At 36.4% G+C, this 27,453-nt stretch overlaps 1 protein-coding gene and 1 long non-coding RNA gene across 9 annotated transcripts in view; one reads left to right on the top strand and one right to left on the bottom strand.

Annotated features, from left to right (window-relative positions):
- stxbp5l (syntaxin binding protein 5L) overlaps positions 1 to 27,453 on the bottom strand; it is a 160,728-nt gene that overhangs the window by 108,035 nt on the left and 25,240 nt on the right. For all 8 annotated transcript variants that reach the window (XM_039682068.2, XM_039682072.2, XM_039682069.2 and 5 more), the window contains exon 2: positions 27,031 to 27,128. In XM_039682068.2, coding sequence (XP_039538002.2) covers positions 27,031 to 27,128 — 98 coding nt within the window. The remainder of the gene's footprint in view (positions 1 to 27,030; positions 27,129 to 27,453) is intronic.
- Positions 8,557 to 11,005, top strand: LOC148978338 (uncharacterized). Its single transcript, XR_016169289.1, has 4 exons — positions 8,557 to 8,667; positions 9,097 to 9,184; positions 9,312 to 9,406; positions 10,603 to 11,005. It is a non-coding gene; the product is annotated as an uncharacterized LOC148978338 (long non-coding RNA).

Below are 27,453 nucleotides of genomic sequence, written 5' to 3'. Positions count from 1 at the left end.
TTCTAAGGTACCATGTCAAAATGTACCCAATTAAAAGTACAGTATCAAGGCAAAATATACTTAAAAAGTTTCCGTATTAATTGCTATTAACTATTTCAAGTCAAAAAAAAAAAATTATCTTATCTAACTCTTAACTCTAACTCTCTTATCTTATATTATCCTATCTAACATTTATCTTTTAGGTTAATGCACACACTGTGCACTGCAACCTGTAAATTTTTATTTATTTATTTATTTTTATTTTTTTTTTGGGGGGGGGGGGGGTATGCACCACTTCATGTAAAAATGATGAAAGTTGCAGTTATTGAAAAAAAAATGTTATATTGATAACTTGTTAAATAAATAAATGCATAAGCAATATATAATTATGTTAACTTGTTAAAGCTCCAGTCCGAAACTGTTTTGGGTTAAAAAATTATCCAAAATATATATTTTTTGAGCAAATACCTAACCAGCCAGAGTTCAAAACTATCTTTTTGCCTTAGCTCAATTCAAAAGGTTGGATTTACGCAGGAGATTTGAACATGTCTTTGCGTCATTACGTCACATTACGTCACATTACGTCACAGAGGACAAACTGTGGACTGCAGCTTTAACTTTACAAGCAAATAAATGAAATTTTCAGAATATAAATTAATATATATAATTAATAATATACTCTACAAAATGCTGGGTTGTTTTAATCCATTTTGGGTAAAATATGGACAAACCCAGCCATTGGGTTACATTTTTAAATTACATTTTTAACCCAATGGCTGGGTTTGTCAATATTTTACCCAAAATTGGGTTAAAACAACCCAGCATTTTTTAGAATGTAACAAACATTGTTTTATTATGTTCAAATAATAAACATTTTAACTTGAATACATTTTAAGGATAATAAAAGAGTAACACTTCAGATTAGGGAACACATTCAAATGTAACTAGTACCTTATTAGCATGTGTATTACAACAAGCATACTGGCTGTTGATATAGTACTACTTATCATACCTTATTCTGCATGACCATATTCTAGATCCCTTAAACCTACCCCATTTCAATCAATACGCAGTAATTAAGAGTTTATTGAGGGAAACTACTAGTTAATAGTGAATATGTGTCCCCTAGTCTAAAGTGTTACCAAAAAAGGTACAAATACTCAAGTACTGTACACCGCTGCATAAACATCATATAAGTCAAGTTTTTTTTTTTTTTACAATTCGTGTACTATTTTGGTTACACCATTGCTTTAAAGTTAGTCCAACAGTGCTCATTATGTTCCCATCAAATGCCAAAAGCAGGAGGTAAAGTAAGACCATTGAACTCAGCTGACCGATACAGTGTCTTCTCACACAGACAGTGAATAAGCATCACGGTCAGCACCTCTGTGGCACTACCAGAGATGTTACGGGTCGCAAGACAATCCAATAAATACAGCCTGAATGCTGCCGCTATGAGCTCAAATGCCAATTCCAAAAGCCTTAAATCCCACACCTAGTTCACCGTACTCCAGTAATCTCTCTGGGTCCGTGGATGACCCCACTATATTTCTCTAATACTGGGATTAGTCTAGTACAGCATGCTTCTCAATGAAATGTTTCTGAATATTTCTTGCACAGAGCTGTGTGTAAGGTTATGCAGAGGTCTGCTGTCCTTTTGCCCATAACTGTTTATCATCCGCACACAGTTCTCAAGGTCTTGTGTTTTATGTGGATAATTCCCTGCAGGAGGCAAACAGGCCCCTGCCTACATTTTCTGCTCCAAAGAATAAAGTGCAGCTAATACAGCATCCTACCAACCCTCTCGATCTCTGATTCTCTCTTTTTCACACATACTCACATTGATGCAGCTAGTTGGCAGGGCCCTCCCCATTACCACTTCACTCTCTCTCTCTCACACACATACACACCACTACAAGGAGAAATTGATTTTGTAGCCCAAAGGCTTTTACAGAATCAGGGTCATAGTAAGAGTTCTCTATCATCAATGCACAAGCAATCACACACCACTGAATGCTTTATACAAATCTGAAATTATACAAGAGTGTGTGTGTGCGTGTGTGTGTGCGTGGTGGTCCGATATACTGAAACTGTGCTTGTAAAAGCCTGTAAGCTTTGAAAAAGATATTAAAAACAAGCAATGACAAAAAGGCTGTTCCAGGTGTAAAAAAAAAATAATAAAAAAAAAGGTCAGTAAAAAAATTATCAGTTGAGAATGAGTTGAGATGAATGTTGAATATAAATAAATGTGTTGTACATTAGCAAAAACAGAAAATTATTATTATTTTTTTTTTTTTACATTTTTTAAAGGCTCTAATGTTTACCAAGTCTGCATGTATTTTTATCAAAAATACAGGAAAACACTAATATTATGAAATATTATTACAATTTAAAATAACTTTATTTCAATTTGAATATTTATATTTGAATTAATTTATTCCATGTGACTCCAGTCTTCAGTGTTGAAACCACACTTTCAAGCCATGTGAGTAAATATGTAGATATAAAGACATATGATGCACATTCTGAAAAGGCAGAAACATTTTAAGATACAAATTCGCCAAGATCTATCCGTCAGACTAAGCAACTGTCCCACAATCAAAAGTCTGTCAAGCAAACAGCAAACAGAGATGTTGGGCAAATATCTCTATACGGTTGTTTTCTCTGAACTGCTCTTATAGGGCACATGCTGTATATCTAGGCTTTTACTAATATGTGGCCATTTCCTCTCTTTTTTCACTTCCATCCAAGATTGGCAAACACATTTTCATAATTTAGCCAAAACAAACACAAAAATAAATCTAAATGTGATTGACAAATGTGCAGTTCTCTGTGGCATGCACACAAACACACACGCCCACACACACACACACACACACACACACACACACACACAAATGTGTCCATAAATGCACAGAGATTTTGACAGCAAAAAGAGAGAGTGCAGCAATCATCATGTTGTTGCCATCGAAAACAACCCCAATTACCATCATCTGTGGTTTTGTCTGCAGCTGACATCACTGCAGGAATGATTTGAATCATAATACATACGTCAACATGTCAAAAGCTGAAGCATTTTGGGTTCATTAATGGAAATTCAAAATAATTTAAAGCTAATTCAGTGCTTTTGAACATATCATACTGTTTCATGCTTTCATGTACTCATAATTTTGTCTGAAATTAACACAAGGCATTTTGATCAAGAAACAAGACATCTTGTTCATGAATATACTAAACAAATAAGGCATCTCTTATTCGTGAACAAACTCATTGGACAAGGTATTTTTGTATGTGAATGAACTGAAGGAACAAGGCCTCTAGTTTGTGAAAAAAAGAATGGAAAACGCATCAAGTTTGTAAAATAATTAAAGGGATACTCCACTTTTTTGGAAATAGGCTAATTTTACAAGTCCCTCAGAGTTAAATAGTTGAGTTTTAACATTTTCGAATCCACTCAGCCGATTTTCTGATATTTAGAAGAAAATCAGTAACTAGACAGTTTCTGGTCTCAATGACTTCCATAGTACGAAAAAAATATATATACTATGGAAGTCAATGAGACCAGAAACTGTCTGGTTACTGATATTCTTCTAAATATCAGAAAATCGGCTGAATGGATTCTAAAAAAGGTAAAACTCTTTAACTCTGGGGGAGTTGTAAAATGAGCCTATTTCCAAAAATAAGTGGAGTATCCCTTTAAAGGAACTGAGTGACTAGATGTTCAAGAACAGTTCATTCAGTTTGTTTGTCACAAATGAAGTACTTAAGCTAAACTGGGCAGATGGCAAAATTTTGCATGGCATGCCCTCATCCTCAAAAACCATAAATGAACATTCAAATATAAAATAGGTAAAAGAGACTACAGACAAGATTTAATTAAGGATCACAACTCAACAAAGACAAAAATGATGATGTCCAGTGTAAAATCAGGAGCTGGAAGCTAAACCAGTTGAGAACCACTGCAGTAAGCCATAACACACGCACACACATACTCACTACTCTCTCTCTCTCTTTGTGGAACATGAGCTGGTCGGATGACAAGTGATGAGTCACAATGTGGGCTGGTGAATAATCTTGATTTAAACACACTCAAACACCCACACTCCAACACACACATGTACATGCTGACCTATGTTCTAAATGTAAGAGATGTGTCTTATGTAAAACTATCAGGAGATTGTGAAGATACAGCTTCAGGAATGTACTTCATTCACTTCGGTTCAAACAGAAAGAGGCGAAAAAGTCAATGCGGTCAGAAAAACACACAGCAACATTCAAGAACAGTGTAAATACAGAATATGATGAGGGTGTGCACTACTGTTACTTACAGGTTAACCCTCTGGGAGCTGAAGTGTTTTCTGGGCCCTGGAGGTGTTCTGACATGCTCTGACATTTATGCTTTTTTCAGATACTTGTGACATTTTCATGGCTGATTACACTGTTTTAACACAAACTCTGCTACAGTAATATGTCAGCAGCATGTATGTAAAAGGTTTTAGTTTTGAGGTAATGACGTTTACGCGTGGTTTGTGAAAAACTGAAGGTGAAAGTGTCAATTGTCACTGAAATAAGGTCATGAAACCCATTGTAATTACTTCTTCACAAGACTTGAAAATTATCGCATAGCCTAGAATGTTTGCTTCAAAACTGTGTGAAAATCTTCCTGACTACTCATTCAGATAAGACAATAAAGTCTTTTAAAATTTTATGAGATTTTTGTGTAAGAAAGCTTTATGCAGGGAGACGTTTATAGGTCTCTTATTTAATAGCGAACTAAATGAATGTTCTGCTAGTTAACTGGAGATGTTTTATTTATTTGTGTATTAGGTGTACAACTTTCCCCCAAAATTTCATAGATAGCATAAATAATTTGCAAGCTGCTAAAATAAAGCATACAAAACATCAGCTAAAATGATCTATAGGCTACAGTATATATAATAAGAGCATGTGCATGTTTGTCAGTGATTTATTTATATTAGGTTATTACCGCATTTAAAGAGCACAGACCTACGCAAATGAGGTGCATGTGAAACGCCTTGTAAGAAAAAGGCCTGATTACCGAAAAAGTATCGACATTGCAATTCTTGACTTTGTATCGGTATCGAAACAATAATTTTGGTATCGTGACAACACTCTTTTGCACTGATAAGAAAAAAAAGCGAGCAGATCACGCCGGCGTGATTGCAGAAAGTAAAAATTCTGTGATTGTCGGAAGTAAAAATTCAATACAATTTCTCCATTGACAGTTGGGATATGAGCCATTAAAAAGTAACCATACATGGTACACTTAACCCTTTCACACGTAAGTTTAAAATATTCTAACTGACCCCCCAGCGTGAGTTTTTCAAGGCGACTCTGTTATTTAGAACTTGCCACTTTAATGTTTCCATGGTGACGCGTCATTGCTTGTCACGTGACACAGCACAACCAGAACACAGCGTTGAATGAATGATGATCTGCTTTTATGTAATTTTTCCTTTTTTATTAAAAACATTCACAAATGTATTAGCTATAGCATGAAACACTGATATTCCGATTGTCAAATATGTGCAAGTGGATGGGTTTTGTTGTTTAAACATATTCATTATGATCGCGTTAGTTGAGCTGTATGCACAATGGGTGGCGCCATTTTAATTTGTTGTACAGTTCAGAGAATCGGATCTGTCTGATTTACAATGTCAATTCCTCCACTTCTCACAAAATACATGAAAGTAAATGGCTGGTGAACTGGGAGAAGAATAGGGTCAAATGTTAAGCTATGTGTATCTGATATGAATAAAATGTGTTGTCTTATTACATTTGAAAGGATAATTATTGCCGCTTCCATAGATATCAAGTGTGTATTCTATAAACTCAAAATCATTGTTTTGCTAGTACTTATGTGTATTTAAATGTCTGAAACCTAAAATAATTATTATGTGGTTGAAAACAATCAATAGTTGTGATATATGACAGCACTGAGTGCGTCCGTCTCTGCCTCAGCACCAGCCAACGCGCGAGAGCAAGTTTGAATTTAGCTGTTGATCACATGAGGCACTAACCGTTCTAATCACACCGGTGTGATCGTACACTCCAGGGACCAGCCAAGACTGATCACACCGGTGTGATCGTATGCGTGAAAAGGTTAAAAACAGCTATGGCTGTACTAAGTGATTGTATATGCTCATATAAATGGCAAAAGTTCATGGGGCACTAACCTTGTTTTAAGATAAATGCCTTTTATCCGCGATGTATTGGATAAGTACTTCATTACCCACAATCCTGAACAATCCCACAATCCCACAGTGATGCATCTGATTGGTGGAAGTCATGTAACGTGTCTAAAACCCTGCGAAGGTACGTGAAGACTGAAGATCGTGTAATGACGTAGGGCTAAGTTAATTTTTCGCACCTCAGAGACGCCCCCGGCCCCGCGCCATTGGATTGTGCAGTTGCCTCAGCACAGCCTGAGCGAGCCAGATGCTCAATGTTTTAGCTGTGCAGCTGCAAATGCGTTTTACATATAAGCCTCAGTAAATCGAGGAAAAGAAGTTTCCCTGCACATTTACTATATAAAATCCACTGGAGGAAAATGTTCACGTGTCCGTCGTCAGATTTGGAAGTCACTCAAAAGGCTTTTTCACTGTGGGTTCAGTCGACTTCAGTGAGGCGCAGTGGTTTATGGGATGAGTAGTTCCTCTAGTGATGCTCTATACTAAACAGAGACAACCAGGACCTATCAAAGTTGACTTCCAGAAGAATGTAAACACTGTGGCTCTGTGGCATTTCAAAAGAATTTCTTAGATTGTTTGATAGTTCTGACATGTCAACATCAAGACCGTCAATTTTTTTGTAAACAACCGGTGAAACGTTCATTTTTTTTTTTCCAAATGTCATTTTTGCTGCACAAATTCTATGCTGTACGTTTAAACATCTGAATCATCACATTTTATAACAGCAGAAACAACATAAGCTAATTGCAAACAAGTTGATAACAATAATCTATAAATTTAACAAACGTAACACATTAGAAAATAACTCAAAATAATGTAACTAAAACTAAATATGGCAATAATTTTATACACTGATTTCTTTCTGTTTATTTTCTGCACTCTAACTCTGTTAGTGAAACTTTGTGGAATAAAGTCATGTCACAATTCCCAACAGCACTTTCTTTCACAAGCACTCTTTCCACTCTAATCAGTCCAGGAATCAAAATCTAACATTATCTAAAAGGCCAAGCATAAATGACAGGAATGTCCCTCGTTCAAGGGCAATCACTAATTATAACGATGGCGATAATAGAAGAACAGAGAACTGATTGCAAAAAAAAAAAAAAAAAATGAAATGAAATGAGGGAAAAAGGACACTGGATAATAGCCCAGTGCTAGAGTTTTTTTTTTTTTTTTTTTAGATAAAATAACCACCTGCTGCTCTGCTGCTGTGGGAATGAAAAATGCATATGACAGAAAACAGCATTTTCTTTCAGGTAAAAGCATATGTGTTTGTGTATGCGAACATTCTGTTTGTGTGCTATATTGTTCTTGAATTTGAATCAAAGTAACTGTGAGAGAACTACCACGAATATTAACATTTAGTTATTTCCTAAACCTCAAAATTTCCATATGTAGAGTCTCTCTGGTAAAATTAGGGAATATGTTTTTAATAACTAATAATTCAAAATAAATAATTATTCATACAGGTTTGAACCAGATAAACTTTACATTATTAACCCTTATGCTGCATTAGGGACATTTTTGGTCTTTTGCAGTTTAATTTCTTTGACCATTTTGGCTGTTTTAATGCAAATGGTATGAAATTTGGCAAAATTGTGACTTTTTGGATACATGTAAAAAATGTGATCCTATTTTGCAAAATATGTATAACACACACTGTGTAGATCAAATAGTAACACTCAGCACCATAAAGACCAAAAATGGCCCATTGAAACCCATTAAAACGTTGTTTAAATCTGAGGCTGTCAGTAATACATGAAACATGATTTTTGCACAAACATCCTTTCATTTTGAAGCAAAAGCCTTATATTTGCATTATATAGTGTATTCCACCAAATGACGTCACTACATATTTATTCCCTATGCACTGTAAAAAGTAATTGCTGATTCTACTTAAGAAAAACTAGTGAATTTAACTTACTTTAGAAACTTAGTTGATTTAACTTGATTACACTGTGTACTGTGAACTTTTAGGTGGATGCAATAGTCAAACTAAACAAATCTAGTACATTGTACTTAAGTTTGGTAAGTGTACACTGTTGGTACACTGTTGAAAATTTCTGGAGCACAGAATTTGGATAGTAATAATAATAATAATAGTGAAATTAACAACATTTTTAGTAAATACCATACAATTAGTTTGAAAATAGTTAATAGGTTAATATATAGTTAATAGGTTCTGAATCTTTTTTTCCTGCACGCTTAAAAAAATAACTGGGAAGATAAAAAGCAAGCCCATCGGCTGCTACTTCACAGTCCTTTATATTTTTAGTAACAAATCTTTATACATTTACTTTGGTTATTAAGTTTCAGCATAAGACGAAACAACTCGGTTATTTTATTTTATTTTTTTTAACTCGCGCATGCGCATTTGCGCAATTGGACGGTTGAACTTGAGGAAGACGTCAAGACGAGACGATATCGACGAGGGACTTCAGCTCGTGTTCGGGAATGGATGCGGCAGCAAAACTAGGTATGCTAGCCTCTTGAACAACTATTTATCAACTTTAATGTCATTGTATAGCTTAAAAACAGAATTTATTTTGCTCATTGTGCAGTAAGAGGAAAAGACACACTGAAGTAACGTTAGTTTTATGTCGAATGAGACCAGTTGAGACAAGCAGCATAAGTTACTAGATTAAAAAACGATTTTTACTGAACACTTTTTTTTTTGTATTAGTTACAGTTTGTATGCTGTGTTAATCGTTTATAAGTTTGGGGTTTATCTAAAATGTAAAAACCCTGGCTGTGCGGCCTAGATAGCAGCTAACGTAACTTTCCTTCTTTCTAGAAAGTTCAATGCTCACGTGTCGTTCACATGAAAATTAATTACATGACGCATTAATTAAGAAGTGTAACTAACAAGCAGTTATTACCTTATTTTGTCTTTATTTTGTGACAGATTCGCTCAACGTTTCATCAATAAATTCAAGGCTAAATCTGGAGATATTGGCTCCAAACTTAAGATTCTGCAGCAGATTCAAAATGACGTAAGCTCATCGACATATCACAATTATGTCTCGATTGCAAAACATATGTTGCTTTTACTGTTGTTTTTTGCTCTGACGTTTTGCTACTATCGAGTGCTATTCAATATACATTTTTATAACTTTGCAGAAATCTAATATCAATGCGGAACGAACAGCGTTCTTCATCATGGCCTACCACTACTTTTCGAGGAGGACCACAATGATTTTTACAAGACATCTTTTGTAAGTATTTTCATCTCCGATGTGATTCTTGTTTAGCAGTCTAATTGTTCTTCAAACAGTTGATATCTGGCAAGAAGAAAGGCATGAAAAACTGTCAGGACAGTGAAACAAAGTAAGGGTTGGAGAAAAGAAAGTGAAAGATAAATTAAGAGTTTAGAAGAAAAAAGACAGTTAGAAGATACATTTTATATTAGTTTTAATTTATATAACCGGCCATCAGTTTTATTTGTCTTTTCATGCAGTGGTTTGATGAATGTTTTTCCCCCTGGATTCACTGCTGTGTCCTCTTTGAAAAGGCCTTTACATTTAGACACAAAGGGTTATTAATTTAGTTTCATATTTTAATGACTATGTGCTCTTAAAGGGATAGATCACCCAAAATGAAATGATGTTGTTATTTACTCACTCTTATGTTATTCCAAACCTGTTTGAGTTTCTTTCTTATATTGAACACAAAATAATATATTTTGAAGAAGTTCGGTAATCAAACAGTTGAGATTAGCCATTGACTTCCATAGTTTTTTTTTTCCCACTATGGAAGTCAATGGCTACTCTCAACAGTCTGGTTACCAACATTCATCAAAATATCTTCTTTTCAGTTCAGCAGATGAAAAAAAAAACTCATACAGGTTTATAACAACTTGAGGGTGAGTAAATTAAGACAAGATTTTAATTTTTGAGTGGACTATCCCTTTATAGTAACACTCCACCATTTTGTTCCATATTAAACTATGTTATTCCCTTAACAAAGACGAGTTGATGAATACCTCTCTATGAATACCTCTCTCGTCTCAGTGCCTGCACTCAATCGCTCTGGTGCATGGAGAAACATTGTTAGCACTTAGCTTAGCCCAGTTCATTCATTAGGATGCAAATTGAGATGAAGTTAGAAGTGACCAAACACCACCATATTTTATTTTGTGTCACCATACTTGGCCGTGTAACCACATTTGAATAGAGAAAATGTGGAGATGTTTGGTCGCTTCTCTGTTTAAATAAACTGGGCTAAGCTAAGTGTTAAAGTGTCTCCGCACGCCAGAGCCATTGAGTGCACGCACTGAGACGACAGAGGTATGCATCAACTCGTCTTAGTAAAGAGAGTAACATAGTTTAATATGAAAAAATAGTGGAGTGTTCCGTTAAAATATGTCTTGTTCTATGACCTAATTTTTGTTATATGCTATTCCCATTTTTAGGACTGTGATGACAATGAAGATATGTCCAACATTGAAATGAGTTCTGACAGTGATTCCCGAATCGTCTGCAACCGCTGCCATACCCTACTCCCTGCATCTTGATGCCACAACAACGGCAATCATTCTGGAAGGTACAGTGGTTGTGGATGATCTTGAAAATCTTCCACAAGCAATGAGCTGTCTTTAAAGGAACACTCCACCATTTTTTTTATATTAAACTATTTTATTCCCTTAAAGGGTTAGTTCACCCAAAAATGAAAATTAAGTCATTAATTACTCACCCCCATGCTGTACCAACCCCGTAAGACCTTCGTTCGTCTTCGGAACACAAATGAAGATATTTTTGATTAAATTTGAGAGCTGTATAACTACCACATTGGCTCCTAAGGGACTGCCTCTTGACGGCCCAAAAAGTCAATGAAGAAAATGTTTAAATATCCCAAGTGACTACCGTGGCTCAACTATATGTTTATCAAGCGACGCGAATACTTTTTGTGCGAAAAAACAAACAAAAATAACGAGTTTATTCGACTATTTTTTTCTTCCTTGTAGGCCAGAACGAGACTTCCTTATAGATTTCCACGACGCATGCGCGAGATTTGCGATCTGCGTACACCAGCTTACACCACTTCAGATCGCAATTCTCGCGCATGCGTCGTGGAAATCTATAAGGAAGTCTCGTTCTGGCCTACAAGGAAGAAAAAAATAGTCGAATAAACTCGTTATTTTTGTTTGTTTTTTCGCACAAAAAGTATTCGCGTCGCTTGATAAACATATAGTTGAGCCACGGTAGTCACTTGGGATATTTAAACATTTTCTTCATTGACTTTTTGGGCCGTCAAGAGGCAGTCCCTTAGGAGCCAATGTGGTAGTTATACAGCTCTCAAATTTAATCAAAAATATCTTCATTTGTGTTCCGAAGACGAACGAAGGTCTTACGGGGTTGGTACAGCATGGGGGTGAGTAATTAATGACTTAATTTTCATTTTTGGGTGAACTAACCCTTTAACTAAGACAAGTTGTTACATACCTCTCTCGTTTCAGTTTGCCGTACACTTAATTTCTCTGACGTGCAGCGAAACTTTGATAGCCCTTAACTAGCCCTGTTCATTCATTAGGATCCAAGCAGTGAAGCTACCAAACACCTCCACATTTTCCCTATTTAAATACAGTTACACGAGTAGTTATACGACCAAGTATGGTGACAAAATAAAATGTGCCACTTTTCTAAGCGTGTAAAGTGGAGAACTACAATGTATGGCGGAATAGCACTTGAGAGCGCTTCGACTTGGCACAGTAATATTATCACTACTGATGATGAGAGGATTTTTTAGGAGTGATGATATTACTGCGCCAAGTCGAAGTGCTCACAAGTGCTATTCCGCCATACATTATAGTTATCCATTTTACACTGGTGTAATCATACACCATTCTCGGTCATGTAACTACTTACCAACGTGTAACTGTATTTAAATAGGGAAAACGTGGAGGTGTTTGGTCGCTTCTAACTTCATCTCTTTTTGGATCCTAATGAATAAACTGTGCTAAGCTAAGTGCTATCAATGTGTCGCGTCGAGCTAAAGCGATTGAGTGCACGCACTGAGACGTGAGAGGTATGTATCAACTCGTCTTTGTGAGGAAATAACATAGTTTAAAGGGATAGTTCACTTTGAAAATCATTTTTGATATATTTTATCTTACCTCAAGGGCATCCAAGATGTAGGTGTTTTTGTTTCCACAGTATTTTCAATTTTTACATTTTTCGGTCAAACCGTTCTTGTCTGTCAGTCATACAATGGATGTTTAGGGGGTCCACGTCAAAAAGCATGCACAGAGAAGTCAAAATTAAACATGATTTAATGACTTGTAAATGTAAGTACACATTGATGGCCTAAGACAAGAAATGAGCGGTTTGTGAGAAAACGAACAGTATTTATATCGTTTTTACCTCTTGAACCACAGCCATGTTCAACTGATCTGGATCAGATGTCTAACTGAACCGAACTGAACCATGTCCAACGTTCCGCTGGAAGTGATCTCGCGCGCGTCTAAGTCACTCATTGTTTACACGGAGATTTCGGAAGTTTTACCTTTCACTGTGAAGATCTAAACATATTTAGATATACAGGAAATCGCAATAAAAAATGATTTCGATATATCTAAATATGTTTAGTGAAAGGTAAATCTCTGTGTAAACAATGCGTGACGTAGATGCGCGAGATCACTTCTTGCAGAACGTTGGACATGGTTCAATACGGTTCAGTTGGACATCTGATCCAGATCAGCTGGACATGGCTGTTAACAAGAGGTAAAAACGATATAAATACTGTTCGTTTCCTCACACAAACCGCTCGTTTCGTGTCTTAGGCCATCAATGTGTACTTACATTTACGAGTCATTAAATCATGTTTAATTTGGACTTCTCTGTGCATGCTCTTTGAGGTGGTGACCATAGACCTGCATTATATGACAGACAACAATGGTTTGACCTAAAAATATCAAAATTGAAACTACTGCGGAAACAAAGACACCTACATCTTGGATGCCCTTGAAGTAAGATACATCATATCAAAAATTAATTTCAAAGTGAACTATTCCCTTAATATGAAATAAAACAGTGGAGTGTTCATTTAAGAGAACTCTAAAGAAAATTGTTCAGTACTGTTTTATAGATACTTCACTGTTTTTCAATTGTTGAAAAGAAAAAAGGAAAGAAAAAAATCCTTATTTAAAAGGATGTTACTTGTTTGGTTTTGGAATAGTTTTATAAGAAGGGAATTTTAAAGAGAACTGTAGTAGGAAAGGAATTCTGTACCAAACTGTGTGACTTGCATGCTCTGCTTTCAACCACTTTGTAAAGATGTTAAAAACAAAGAAACATTGTTTTTATTGTCTTTAGTACTTTGTTTTTTTTTCTTGAGTGCATTATGTGCTTTATTTCTAAAATGTTGTTGGCGGGCCAGTAATGTTTTAACATGTTGTTGAACAAATAAACATTCTAGTGGTTTGCCAAATGTGTTGTCTTTCTTTGTATTCTCAACTCAGAATTTTGAGTACAATTTGCTTGAGAAATTTAAGGCAATCAGTTTCCACACATTCCTCTAGTAAGTAGAACAAGCAGACATGTTAATTTAACTGTTTTGTGTAAGTTCTGCTTACAAATCTCAACTTAAATCTGTAAGTTGCCTTAACTTGAGATTATTAAGTTACCTGTACTCAAGTTTTATGGTAACCTCTACAAATACACAAGTTAACTCTACAAAGAAGTAGAGAGTAGCATCAACTCAAAAATGAAGACCTAATTTGCTTGAAAATTTTGAGGCAATCAGTTTCCACAGCTTTTCCTAGTAAAGTCAACTTATTACTTTTTACAGTGTGGGTGGAAATGCACCTTATTTTAGGCAATAGGCAATGTTTAAAATCCTGAAATTGAATACATTTTTGGTAGTTATGATGAGGACTGATGCTGGTTAAAAGATTTAACTTGGTAAAAGTGGAAAATAATAATAATATATAATATTTTAGGCAATGTTTGTCATTTTTGTCAAATGTGGCCATTTTTGGTCCTTAATGCACTTAACGGTGTTAAAAATCTAATGCAGCACAAGGGTTAAATCTCCCAAAAAGGGATAATGTTCCCTCCATCTTCATTAATATACGTACCAAGACAATTACCCACAAAAGATTATTATTAATTGCATAAATGTAGAATATGAGTGAATCTGGAAAGATCAGTGGCAAATTACAGACCTTAAAACCTTTGAGAGACAACACGGAAAAACACAATCTGCTCTGAAAGCTTGATAAATGAATATACTTGCATACAGTATATGGTTATCTTATGTTGCTGAACACGGCTGCGTGAGTGAGCATCCTTGTGTCGTGTGTGTGCCGTCGGAGCGTCATGTGGTCTGCGGATGGTCCAGAGCGCACACTTTTAAAGAAGGTTTAAAGGTCTTTGAAGTAAATTACCAAATAAACAATTCAGGCTAAGTTCATTTACTTGTCTGGGGAAATGAACAAAGAAGGAAAAGGGGGAGATCATGAAGGAGTTACATGATGAACCGCCACCCGAAGAAAAGAGAGAGCTGATCTTGATGATGAGTGATTTTAAAGAGTGAAGATGTCACACCCTCTGGAGGTGTGTGAGCCAATGCATTTGAATGTTTAATTTCATTGGGTGTTTATGGAATGAATCTACAAGATTCTTAAAATACTAATGAGTCATAAAGTTAGCAAAATGTAAAGTAAATTAACAAATGGGGGATGAAGAGTGGAGTTTATGGAGACTAAATAGCTACACATATGATCTTGGGTTAATCATTTTATGCAAGTCATGTCTCAAACATTAGAGTTTACAAGAAAACGGACCAAACAACAAAGGATAATCATGAGATGGAACATTAGGTACATGTTAAAATAAAGTGTATATTGTACTCTTTTCAGAATTAGTCAAGTTACAGATTTCAATTAAGAAATGTCTGTGTGTGTTAGCTTCACACACTAACAGCCCAGGGGCCCATCAAATCAGTCCAGCTCATTTCATCCATCCATCTCTTTCTCTTTATTCCATCTCTATTTTCATCTCTCAAATATTCCAATTGTCCTTTTTTTCTCAAATTTTTATCAAAAGTTTAGTGCTGGAAAACGCAAATTATTCTTCTTGGTCTTAATAACATTCCGTACACACATATGTCTTCTCTTTCTTTTTCTCGTGCTCTATCTATTCCTGCGTTCATCTGGAACACCTGAAAGGCAATCAGGGAGGCCTTGACTTCTGAGGATATCGATTGTGCACAGGCCCACATGTGTCTGTGTGAGATTTGATCTGTCCCTGAATCTCATGGGACCATATTTATGCCTGTGTGGACAGAATGTGTAGCATGTTCACCCTCACTAACCCCCATCAACTACTTTTTCTGACTTACATAATAAAAGTTTCATAATAGAGGTTTATACGACTACAAAGGTACTAACCACACAGGGTTTTTACAGTTTAACCGCACCTTATGAGAACCTTTTGTAGATTTATTGAGCGTTTTATACTGTAGTTCTTCAGTAAACCATCTATGTGGTGGTGCAAATACAAATACAACAAATACATTGGACTTTACACTGGACCATCAAACCATCAAGAAAATTTTAAAGGGATCCTACACTTTTTTTGGAAATAGGCTCATGTTACAACTACACCAGAGTTAAACAGTTGAGTTTTACCGTTTTCAAATCCATTCAGTCGATTTTCTGATATTTAGAAGAATTACAGCAACCAGACAGTTTCTGGTATCATTGACTTCCATAGTAGGAAAAAAATATATATACTATGGAAGTCAATGAGACCAGAAACTGTCTGGTTACCGATATTGTTCTAAATATCAGAAAATTGGCTGAATGGATTTGAAAACGATAAAACTCAACTGTTTTAAATTGCCGATGCCGAAATGGCAGGTATGACATGACGTTGAAGGCCAACCATCAGCTAGCATCACACTGGTTTCCTCTACCAAAAACCCAATAGGATTTCTCTGTAGGCTTTTGAATTATCATTAAAAAACAAGCTCTGTAATTAACAAAAGTTTATGATACTTACACGTTATGTCCATCAAGATAATTTTCACAGATAAACATACCTGTTACGAATTTCACAACAAACAACACTATGTTGCCATCACTAAGCTTCCCACAACTGTTTCAGTTTTTATCTAAAAGTTTTCCCAGAAAGTTTGTGTTAGAGTAGATTATAAGAGCAGAACTTTAATCATAAAGAGGCAGTAAAAGCGGAATGAACTTATCTGTTCGCCATGATGACGTTTAATGTCTCCGACAGGCTCTGTAGTCCCATTTAGCCACTTGTTAGCAACTGCCTTTTTCAAGACACATAACAGCTTTAAAAAACACTGGTGGGGTAATACTGATGTATTTTATGTTGAAGCATAAACATTGACAATATCTTGAGCTTGTGTTCACCCTAGACCTTATTTCAATCGTTTAACAAAAACCCCATTCAAAAAACCCATTGACTTTGGGAAGATGGAACCGGAAGTTCTCTTATGAGAGTACTCTTGTGTTGCGCAAGCTAGCTTTTGCTATGGGAAAATCCCTTTTCTCGAGAATACTGAAGCCAAAAAATTACACTTTATTTTTTCCTGTATGTAAAACACAATGTTGCACAGAGCAGAGGTATGTGACGCAGCTTGCGCGCCTATTGGTCACTGGGAAGGAACGATCTTATCATCCGTTTCTAGGACACTGAATCCTCCTCGCCCTTGAACCAGCCTAGGACCTTTCCACGGTCCTAGAGGCTATGAAAAGTGACCTTTTCGAGCCACTGCAGTCAGTGGACTTATGGTGTCTCTCGTTCAAAACTATTTTCCTCATGGCTTTCACTTCGTTCGGTGACCGCGCAAAATGTCTAGCTACCTCGAAACAAAGCATGCCCAGATAGATAGTTGACGCTATCGCTTTCTCTTATAAGTCTAAAAGCCTTCATTGCCCTTTAGGCATTAGAACCCATTCCACTAGAAGAGTGGCCTCTTCGTGGGTCTGGAGTAGACACTCTAAGATATTTGTAGAGCGGCAGGCTGGGCCTCTCCGTCTACATTTATTAGGTTTTACAACCTGGAGGTTCTTACCTGTAAACTACTTTCAGTTCTACAGAAGATCTACAAGTTCTCAGCTGAACCTAAGGTGCTACAATGAGCCACTGAAGAAGCTTTTATTCTATTTCTAAGAGTGCACAAATGTTAGCCACAGTGTGAATACAATTGAGAGCTAAGTATGTGTGCATGTGCTCGTGTGCCTATGCCAGTTAGTCAATCAGTTTTTTTTTCCTCCTTCATTCTTTTGACCTGCTCTTCAACCTCTCCACCTCCATAATCATCAAGCCCATAGGCCTTTCTTTCAGTCACTCTAATTGCAATCATTTCTGCACAATGACCGAATAACGCCATTTATCTCTCGTCTCCATCCTTGCCTCGACGCCACCCCACCCCCGCACTCCCTCCATCAATCTAATAATCAGCCAATCAACATCTGCCAAAACTTGACCACTCTGTCAAACTGAGACCAGGTCAAAAGGCAGTTCACATGCACATTAGGAGAAAAATCAACATAGCGCACACATACACACCGAGAAATGCGCATAAACATAAGCAAGCACACAACAAATAATACACAGAAGCAATTTGTATGCTGGTTAACTGAAGCCTGAAGGGACAGAAGCCTCAAGGACACACAAACAATCTGAATATTATTTTAATTAAGTAAAGAGTGAAAGCCCTCAAACACACACCTTAATCACACATGATTGACCTTTCTTGTCCGCTGCTTTGAATATCTCTATAACCTTTTCCTATATTCATAACTAGAAGAAAAATGCCCGCAACTATATACAAAAAAAAAAAAACAATATGTGTGTGGGTCAGGTTTTGCTTATATTGTGGGAACATGTTTCCAGATGGACAATAAAAACAGAAATCCCCTTCACTGTGTGGAAAAGCCAAACGTCCCTTGAGGAAACAACTTAATAAACACACTAAATTAAATTTTTATGAAAATGTAAAATTGCCGAAAGGTTTCTATTAAGGTCAGGGGATAGAAAATGAAGAGTTCAGATGCAAAAGCCTCTAAATGCCATTTGAAATTTTCTTCTTTAATGATAATTTTTATCAAACTTGTATATTTAAGTTCAGTAATTTCACTTAAATGGCAATGATAATTACCTATTAATTGTTATTTAAGTGAAATTACTGAACTTAAATATACAAGTTTGATAAAAATCATCATTAAAGATGAAAATTTCAAATGGCATTTAGAGGCTTTTGCATCTGAACTCTTCAAATAGAAAAAAACAGAAGTTAAAGGAGCATTTCACCCATTTCAACATTAATCTTTATTGAAGTGGATCATATATGTAGTCGAAATGTAAACGAATTTTTGAATTTGGTGCCCTCTTGACCGAGAAAAGACTAACCAAAGGGCGCATTTGTATGTAAGACAACAACTCCCAAAATGCACCACATAGCACAGCTCCGCAAGCCACACCCACTAATCCGGAACAGCGCAAACATCAGAGAAATCACTCTTTCGTCTACAAGGCTAACTTTAGCTGCCAACAGAGTTTGAAATTCATTTCACACAAAATTTCTAGTTAGTTAGCTGTGGCGAGCAGGACAAGGGCGAGGGGCGTGAGAGCAGCGCGAGGCCGGTGGCGTAGCCGGTCTCGCATCTCTCATTGAGGAGGAGTGACGACGGCAGATTGAGAGAGAAACAGGCCTGATTTTATGTTGTGTGTGGACAGAAGTCGTTAATGAGGGGCTGCTGGCTTATACTTTTGTTTTGTATTTGTTCATTTTACTATTAAAAGGTTTAAATGTTCAGAAGAATTTCAAAATCCTCTTCTTCCATATCATTTTTTTAGTTTCTTCCATCATTTTCATACTTCCTATCACCACAGCACTTGTTAGCTTAGCTTCCAAACAAGATGGCTGATATTGATTTCAGTTTCTGCAAGTGAAGTCCCACCCACTGATCTGTAATAGGCCTGTAGGGTGAGTGGGTCCCACACCCTGGAATAATGAGGAGGTAATGTTTGTAGTCTCTACACTTTTCAATGAAATGTGACTTCCTGCTTATTATGACGCAAAATGACGATGACGATCATCAAAATGTGATAATTTTTATGACATAATAAGCAGGAAGTAAAACACTTAAATCCTTATTTCTCCCATCTCAGGGGAAAATAAGGGAATAAACCATGACCATTCAAAAATATGACTGGGTTTCTAAAGATACAAAGCTTAATGCAAATGGGTGAAGTGTCCCTTTAATGGAAAGTACATACTGTATGCCATGACAAAAAAAAAAATAAATAAATAAATAAAAATATGTGTCTGTGTGTAGGTGTGTGTATGTCTTGCATCTCGTTGCACCCATAAAATGCTCATTAATTTAATTAGTGCTGTTCACTATAAATCAGTTTAAATCAAATGTAATTAGGTTCTCTACACGGGTCCCTCGCTACAGTCTGAGCGTGTGTAATCGTGGGCATATGGCTTGGCAAGATTTTCCACAACACAGAGATTTGCTAACAGGATGAATATTAATGATGTCAGTGACATCATTGTAATATTTGCAAACTAAATTAAGATTGGTGTTCTCTTCCTTGCATCTTTTTAACAACCTATAGACCTTATAGTCAGGGTAGCATCATGTTTAATGTTTGACAGGAATGAAAACGAGGCTGTGAAGGGTATAAGTACAATGTCCTCAATAGATTGTACTGTAGTTTAACAAAGTAATTTTTCAGCTGACAAAACATGTTTAAAAAAAAAACTAGAGCAAGTAGACAAAAACTCTAAAAGTTGGGAAACGTTTTGATTTGTGCATGTTGACTCTTGTGCGCAAGTGACAGACTTGCACAGGTGACAGCCACTGAAAGAAAGCACCATTTGAGACAATGCCATTGTACGTTACGTTAGGGTTTCATTCATAAACAAAGCCTAGTCCACAGATCAGCTTTTTCTGGCCAAGAATCTGTGTGATATTCAGGACCGAAACCGGTTAAATACCAGTCAAAAGTTTGTCGTGGGTCTCTAAAATGCTGGATGACGCGTAATTTCCTGCTATTAAATTCAGATAAAACGGAGGTATTACTTATTGGTCCAAAAAACTACTCACAAAACCTCTCACAATACAACTTTAATATAGACGGATGTCCTGTTACTTTATCCACAAAAGTAAAAGACCTGGGTGTTATACTAGACCGCAACTTGTCGTTCGAAAATCATATTTCATATGTTACAAGAACAGCCTTTTTCCACCTTAGAAACATTGCTAAGCTACGTAACATGCTATCTATTTCTGATGCAGAAAAATTAGTTCACGCATTCATGACCTCGAGACTAGATTACTGTAATGCTTTATTAGCCGGTTGTCCTGCATCCTCAATAAACAAGCTACAGTTAGTACAAAATGCAGCTGCTAGAGTTCTTACTAGGTCAAGAAAATATGATCATATAACACCGATTTTATCATCTCTACACTGGTTACCTATTAAGTTCCGCATCAACTACAAAATACTACTACTGACCTATAAAGCCCTAAATGGTTTAGCACCTATGTACTTAACGGACCTTCTTTCGCCCTACAATCCACCGCGTTCCTTAAGATCACTAAATTCAAGGCTTCTGGTCATTCCTAGGATATCGAAGTCCAGTAAAGGAGGGAGGGCGTTCTCGCATTTAGCTCCAAAACTCTGGAATGGCCTTCCCGATACGGTCCGAGCCTCTGACTCGCTGACACAGTTCAAAACTAGATTAAAGACGCATCTCTTTAGTCAAGCATTCACATAATGCTTACCTTCTAGTCCTCTGTTATGCCATACGGAACCGTTTGCCACTGAAACTGCTTAACGCACCAGTGGGGCTCGACAGCCTTTTAGACAAACGGGTCGGCGCGTATGGTTGGGTTGCGGAGAGTTCGGGTTACGGAGAGTTTGTGAGTTATAACGGAAATTATTATGAACATCAGCTATGCTAATTATTTCCCATCTGCCTTTCTGCTGTTATCTCGGGACGCTTGTCCCGAGAAAAATGGCGTTCGTCAGGTCCAGTTTTGTGTCCAGCCTCTCACGGGGATTTCGGATGCCCCAACGCCTGTGATGAGACGACTCAACGCCTGTGATGAGACGACTCAACGCCTGCGATATGTTATGGCGCCGTTTGATTCATAAACAATATTTATATTTAATATTTATATTTAAACAATATGAATGTAAGCCAGAGGAGAACTGGCCCCCGACTGAGCCTGGGTTCTCCCAAGGTTTTTTCTCCATCCAATCTGATGGAGTTTTGGTTCCTTGCCACTGTCGCCTTGCTTTTGGCTTGCTTTGAGCTTGCTCAGTTGGGGTTATTTATTTAGTGTTTAGCAATGTTGTTGATCTGTGTTGTGCTACTTACATGTTATCACTGTGAAGCTGCTTTGATACAATCTGTATTGTGAAAAGCGCTATATAAATAAATGTGACTTGACTTGACTTGACTTAATGCTCACCAAAGCGACATGTGTTTGATCAAAATAGTGAAATACAGAAATTTTGTGTAAAAATAACTTTTTATTTTAATATATTTTTTAAATTGTTATATATTCATGTGGTGGCAATGCTGAATTTTCAGCATAATTTCAGAAATAATATGCTCAAGAAACATTTCTTATTTTTATCAATGTTGAAAACAAAACTAGGATACATTTTATTTCAGGAATATTTTGATGAATAAAAAGTTTAAATGACTTAAAAGCATTTTTTTAAATAGAAATCTTTTGTATTATTAATGGGTTTACAGTCACTTTTGATCAATTTAATGTTTCCTTGCTGAATAAAAGTATCAAAATAATAACAATATTTCAAATAATTGTGATAACGATCAAAAGCTTTGGAACAGTAGTGTCTGTCTTTAGTGATATCTCATTTACTGACTACCAAGAGGTTTTTTTTTTTGTTTTTTTTTGTTTTTTTCAAAAAAGGAAAACTTCAGAAGAGCCCATTTAACAGCATGGAAAAATTACAAAAATATATTGATTTAAAATTGTGCACCCTTACTTCCAGAAACCACGAAACTCTAACCCATCTGATTTTAACAACGTATTTTTTGTTGAGAAAGCAAAAAAATATATAAAATATATTTTTTTATATATAAAAAATATATATTTATATATATATATATATATATATATATATATATATATATATATATATATATATAATGAGCACGAAAGAACTGGAGCAAAGATGTTATAAATATGAACAGAGCCTGTAAAAAAGGGTGACATATTGTCAGCAGGAAAGATGGCAGCAGCGTGTTAACTATCAGCATCAGCGCTAAGATCTCAGCATTATTCACTGTCACTCTGACCACACGCACAAGGCATCTGTCATTGCCTTGGTGTTTGTGCATGTTTCTGTGACGCTGCGTTAGATGTGTTTGGATGAGCATGTGAGTGCTTGTGTGTTTCGCCCATCATTCCGACATTAACTGGACAGAGGCTGCGGTGAACTCTAAACGTGCCCTGACTGATAATGAAAACAGTTCCTGCTCTTTCACACCCTCGCTCTCCCCTCTTAAAAAAAAAAATAGAAAATAAAAAGGGAAAGAAAATAATGCAGAGGGTTACATGACTCTACCCGCCTCTGTTTTGCCATCTCACCAAAATTCATCATCAGTCCACAACCAATTCCTCTTTCTCTCTATTTCCACTAGTCTGCTTTGATGAGAATCGACAGCTTATCACAGAGGAAAATTCTATTACTCTTCACACACACACACACACACAATCTTACAAACTCTCAGAGATTCACATCAAATTAGAATTACTTTGTTTTTGAACACTAGGGATGGGACCGGATAACCGCTTTCACGATAAACCACGATAAAATTATGGTTAGTATTATCGTTGAAAATTGAATTATCATTAAAACCGTGCTTGATTATCGCGATTTTAATAATAACTCTATTCCAATAAGGGGAAACACTTAAAATCTGCCGATCATCTTTTGTGACCACCCACTGTTGCAACTTATAGCAAACACAAGGCAAATTAACTTTCACCCCAATACCAAAACTACGTCTGGGATAAAAATGGGCACAAAATGTTATTATGAGTTGAAATATTTTATCTCACTCACTTGAAGAAAAGTTTGCAGCAAGTGGGTTTCAGCCAAAGAAGAAGGAACACATTCAATTAAGAGTGACATTAAAGAGATAATAATGTAACGTTATTTACAGTATGTACACTTATTATATCGATATTTTTTACCACATAATTCCGGGGACATAATGAATTGAGATTAACGTTTTAAATCTTACCACCATTTTGTGCAACGTACAACATCCAGACAAGATGATCACAACAATATTATCAAACTCTGTAAATAATACATCTCTGATTTTCATTTTCAATACAATCAAAAACGAAGGCTCAAAACGGCAAGTTGTATTTGAATGAAATGAGAGCGTGCGTGATACATGGATGTGCTGCGTTATAATGCGCTGCTATTGGTTCTATAACATTGCTTCTTACTGACCGGTTTTATTGATGTCATCTGTGTGTGTTGATGCAGATCTTGGCAGGATTGCAGTATGCAGGGCTAAGATCGGTGAGGCATTCACTTTACTGCAGTCAGCTAACTGCATAAGCCCCATGAATGAAGACAAATAATCAATCTCATACCAATTCAGTAAAGTCATTCTGAACTTTTGGAAATAATGTGCTCCTTGCTTACATCAGCATGATGCCTATTTTTATACACAGTACATATACTAGCGTGTTTAACACCTGCCACCTGTATTTCTTTCCTAAGCTACGAAGAGATGCTCTATTTTAATATATTTACAGATCTTTCTAAAACAAGCACAAATGCAAGTTCACCCTTGCAGACATTGAGTATTCCCCTATAAAAAATGATTTGCAGACAGTGTATGCAGTGAGTGCACAGAGAGGTTGATAATCAATAGTGCAGTGTGAATGTTTAACTTTGGCTCCTTTCAATCAATACAGAGCTCTGAACAAGAACTAAATATATCATTCTGCCCAGGAAAAGATAAAAAGTGAGGATGAACAAAATGCTAACTTAATCTGAAACAAACACAATCAGTAAGCAGTAGTATATTATGATGTGTACAGGAAAGATTTTTATAAATATTATATATTATTGACCCCAAAACTTTTTTTAAAAGTAGTATATTTAGCATATTTACATTTAGTAGTATATATCTTATATAGTTATCAAAGGTCCTTGCAGTGGATGTTATGCAACAGAATACAATGATGATCTAAAATCTGTGCACAGTGACTTTACACAATAGTCAATGCCAAAACTTTCAGCGACACCGAAATGACTCCCAACAGAGTGAAAACCCCTTCCTTTCATGTCTCATTAGTTATGTGATACATACGGATGAAAGGGCAGACAGAAAGACACAAACAGTAGAAGAAAAAGTATCCGAAAAAAAGTAAGGACAGATTGAGAGAGAGAGAGAGAGAGAGAGAGAGAGAGAGAGAGAGAGAGAGAGAGAGAGAGAGAGAGACAGGGAGAGTCATGCTTTTCACAGTTAAGTAACACTCCATAGTTATCTACGGTAATGACAGGTCCATAATTAGCACAAAGCTAATTCACTATGATGCAAAAATGGCTCACTATCTCTCTTTCCCTCCCTCCTTTCATCTGTCTGCATTTCTTCTTTCTACTTCCTGCTGACTCTTACTCTACAGTCTGACTTTAGTCTGACTCTACAGTCTGACTCCTGCACACAGACTTTGTTTTCTCAATATCGCTTGTGATTAACCAAATAAATAGCATCATCATTAATGACAAAACTAAACCAACTAAAACAAACTAAAACATTTTGAGTAAATTTCTTTGTAGGCAATGCTTCCAAATCATAAAACACTCCAGTCACTTGAGCTGTACAAGTGCTGGGATCGGGTTAAAGGAACGTGATTCATTTATTCATGCGACTGAGAAAAGAAATTACACACACCACAAATCAGATATTTTCACTTCAAAATGCTCTTCTAAATTGTGAGCTCTATCTATTTGGCGAATTTAAAATTCATTATATCTGTATTGAAATTAATAATTGCGACATGGAAACTGCACACTTTACATTTTCTAAGCTGTTTTTTGTTTTGTTTTGTTTTTTTAGGAACATGAGCTGAATTATGTTGAAATGTGGAAAATGTAGCAACACTGAGTCTTAGGGTACGTAGTTTAGTTCTCTTGGCACAAAATGATATATTTAGTCCTGGTTCACTAAGCATTCACACTGTAATTTTCAAAACCAAACCTAAAGATAAAAAAACAAACAAAAAAAAAAACGCAATTTCATTCGAACCGCACCAGAGTTTGTTTGGAAGTGGACTGAGACCCATCTTTTTGAGACCCATCTCTTCTGCACAGGGTTTGGATAGAAATGTTCAAGTGAACAGAGCAAACGCATCATAAGCTGCGTTTACATGGACGCTTATAATCAGATTGACGGCTCAATCAGACTAAAAAACCTTCATGTAAACACCTTAATCGGTCCGATTGATCCCGATCCAACTGGAATTTCGATTCGATTGAAAGGGGTGATTTACTCCTTTTGTAATCCGATCGAGAGAATATGCACTTCACCAGATTGAAAACTGAAACTAAAAGGACGGCGCATGTGCAATGGCGTTGGAATAGCATAATGACATATGACGCACGGAACAAGCTGTTCTTCCTGTTGAATAAAGTGTCATATAAATGAGTGTTCCGTTATTAAAAAAAATATCATTTCACTCAGTGTCTGTGAAGTAAAGCAGGACAACGTCCCACCAGTGCTCGTTTTACATTCTCATCAACACTTGTTTTACTGCGTGATAAATATAAGCAGCGTGGCAAAATGGTGCTCATCGTCTCCAAATCATGACCAGAGACGGAAAAATATTAAGTCTGTTGTTTAAAAAAAATAAAGAACCAATAGAGGAGAATAGTAATGCGCGACCAGTGTGCGCATGTCAAAAAATCAATTCCGATTTGAATCTTGTGACATATAAACGCGCACATCAATCCGATTATTTTATTTATTTCATCTAAACTGTGTTCAGATTCATCAATCGGATTGATTTCATTCCGATTGAACCATGTAAACGCAGCTAGTGTTTGTTTGAACTGAACCAAACCTACCAAGTGTGAACACGACCTTTAAGTCTTATTAGTTGCTTAAAGCATCACCACATTTGGAACAATATTTAAAGGAACATTTTCTGGGCTTTCAGTCAACATCTGTTAGGAGCAATTTACCTTTTTCAAAAATGTGCTTCTCAAAGTGCACTTCTTTTTGCAGTGGTAGTTGGTCCTTTTTTATTGTTTACATGACGTAAACGCAAACAATGACCGAAGACGGGAAATTACCCAGCAAACCGAATCAGACATCTCTGAAAATAAAATATTACTGTAGGCTTACTGGTAAGGCAAGAACACTGATTTCGCTCTATAATTCATTTTCTGTGGAGTTTTGCAGGCACAGAATCCACACAGGCCTGTTCAATAATGCTGCCAAAGAATTATACAACAAAAATGCTAAGCTAATGCAGTTTTCTGTTAGTGGCCAATACTCATGTTTAGCCATTATTTATCCAACTATGTTGGAACTGTCTCTCTCAATTTTCTTCTGTCAGTCATTCTCAGTATTAATGCATTTGTGACATTGTGCAGCGATTCGGGTGTCAGTCAAATGGTCTTACACCCCTCTATGCCATAGGGAGGTCTTTAAAGCAAGGAAACATGACAGCATCATACCTTACCTCAGAAAGCAGCTATCCCAAAGCCCAAAAGCCCTGCCAAAGTCTTGAAATTACACTGCGGAGGAAACAGCATTGGATCACTGATGGAAAAAAGGATACAGACGTACTCCTCCGGAACGAGTGCCGATGGCAAGGATCTTCTGCACCGGGTCAAATGCCAGAGCTGTGGGCTGATAGGGAAATCCATGACGCACCGTCTATAGAGAAATGAAAACAGAGCAGACATGAAAAAAGCGAAAACATTGTGTGCTGCGTCAAGAACAAAGTAGCCTACTGTATAGGCAGCTTCAGTCATTCATTCCCACACAATAGTGACACAGCCTACGCCCTGCTTGAACCCCCTGTGACTCTTCTGAGAACAACTCACATGAGACAATTCTCGCTCCTTTCTCCTTCATAAAATCTTCTGCCATTTTTTTTTTTTTTTTTTTTGGTTTGGCAGTACAATACTGTTCAAAATTTTGGGTTCGCAAAGATTGTGAAATGTTCTTAAAAGAAGTCTCTAATAATGCTCACCCAGGC

This window comes from Pimephales promelas, chromosome 7 (genome assembly GCF_988280905.1).
Source record: "Pimephales promelas chromosome 7, fPimPro1.hap1.1, whole genome shotgun sequence".
NCBI lineage: Eukaryota > Metazoa > Chordata > Actinopteri > Cypriniformes > Leuciscidae > Pimephales > Pimephales promelas.
This window is presented reverse-complemented; position numbering and strand designations above follow the sequence as displayed.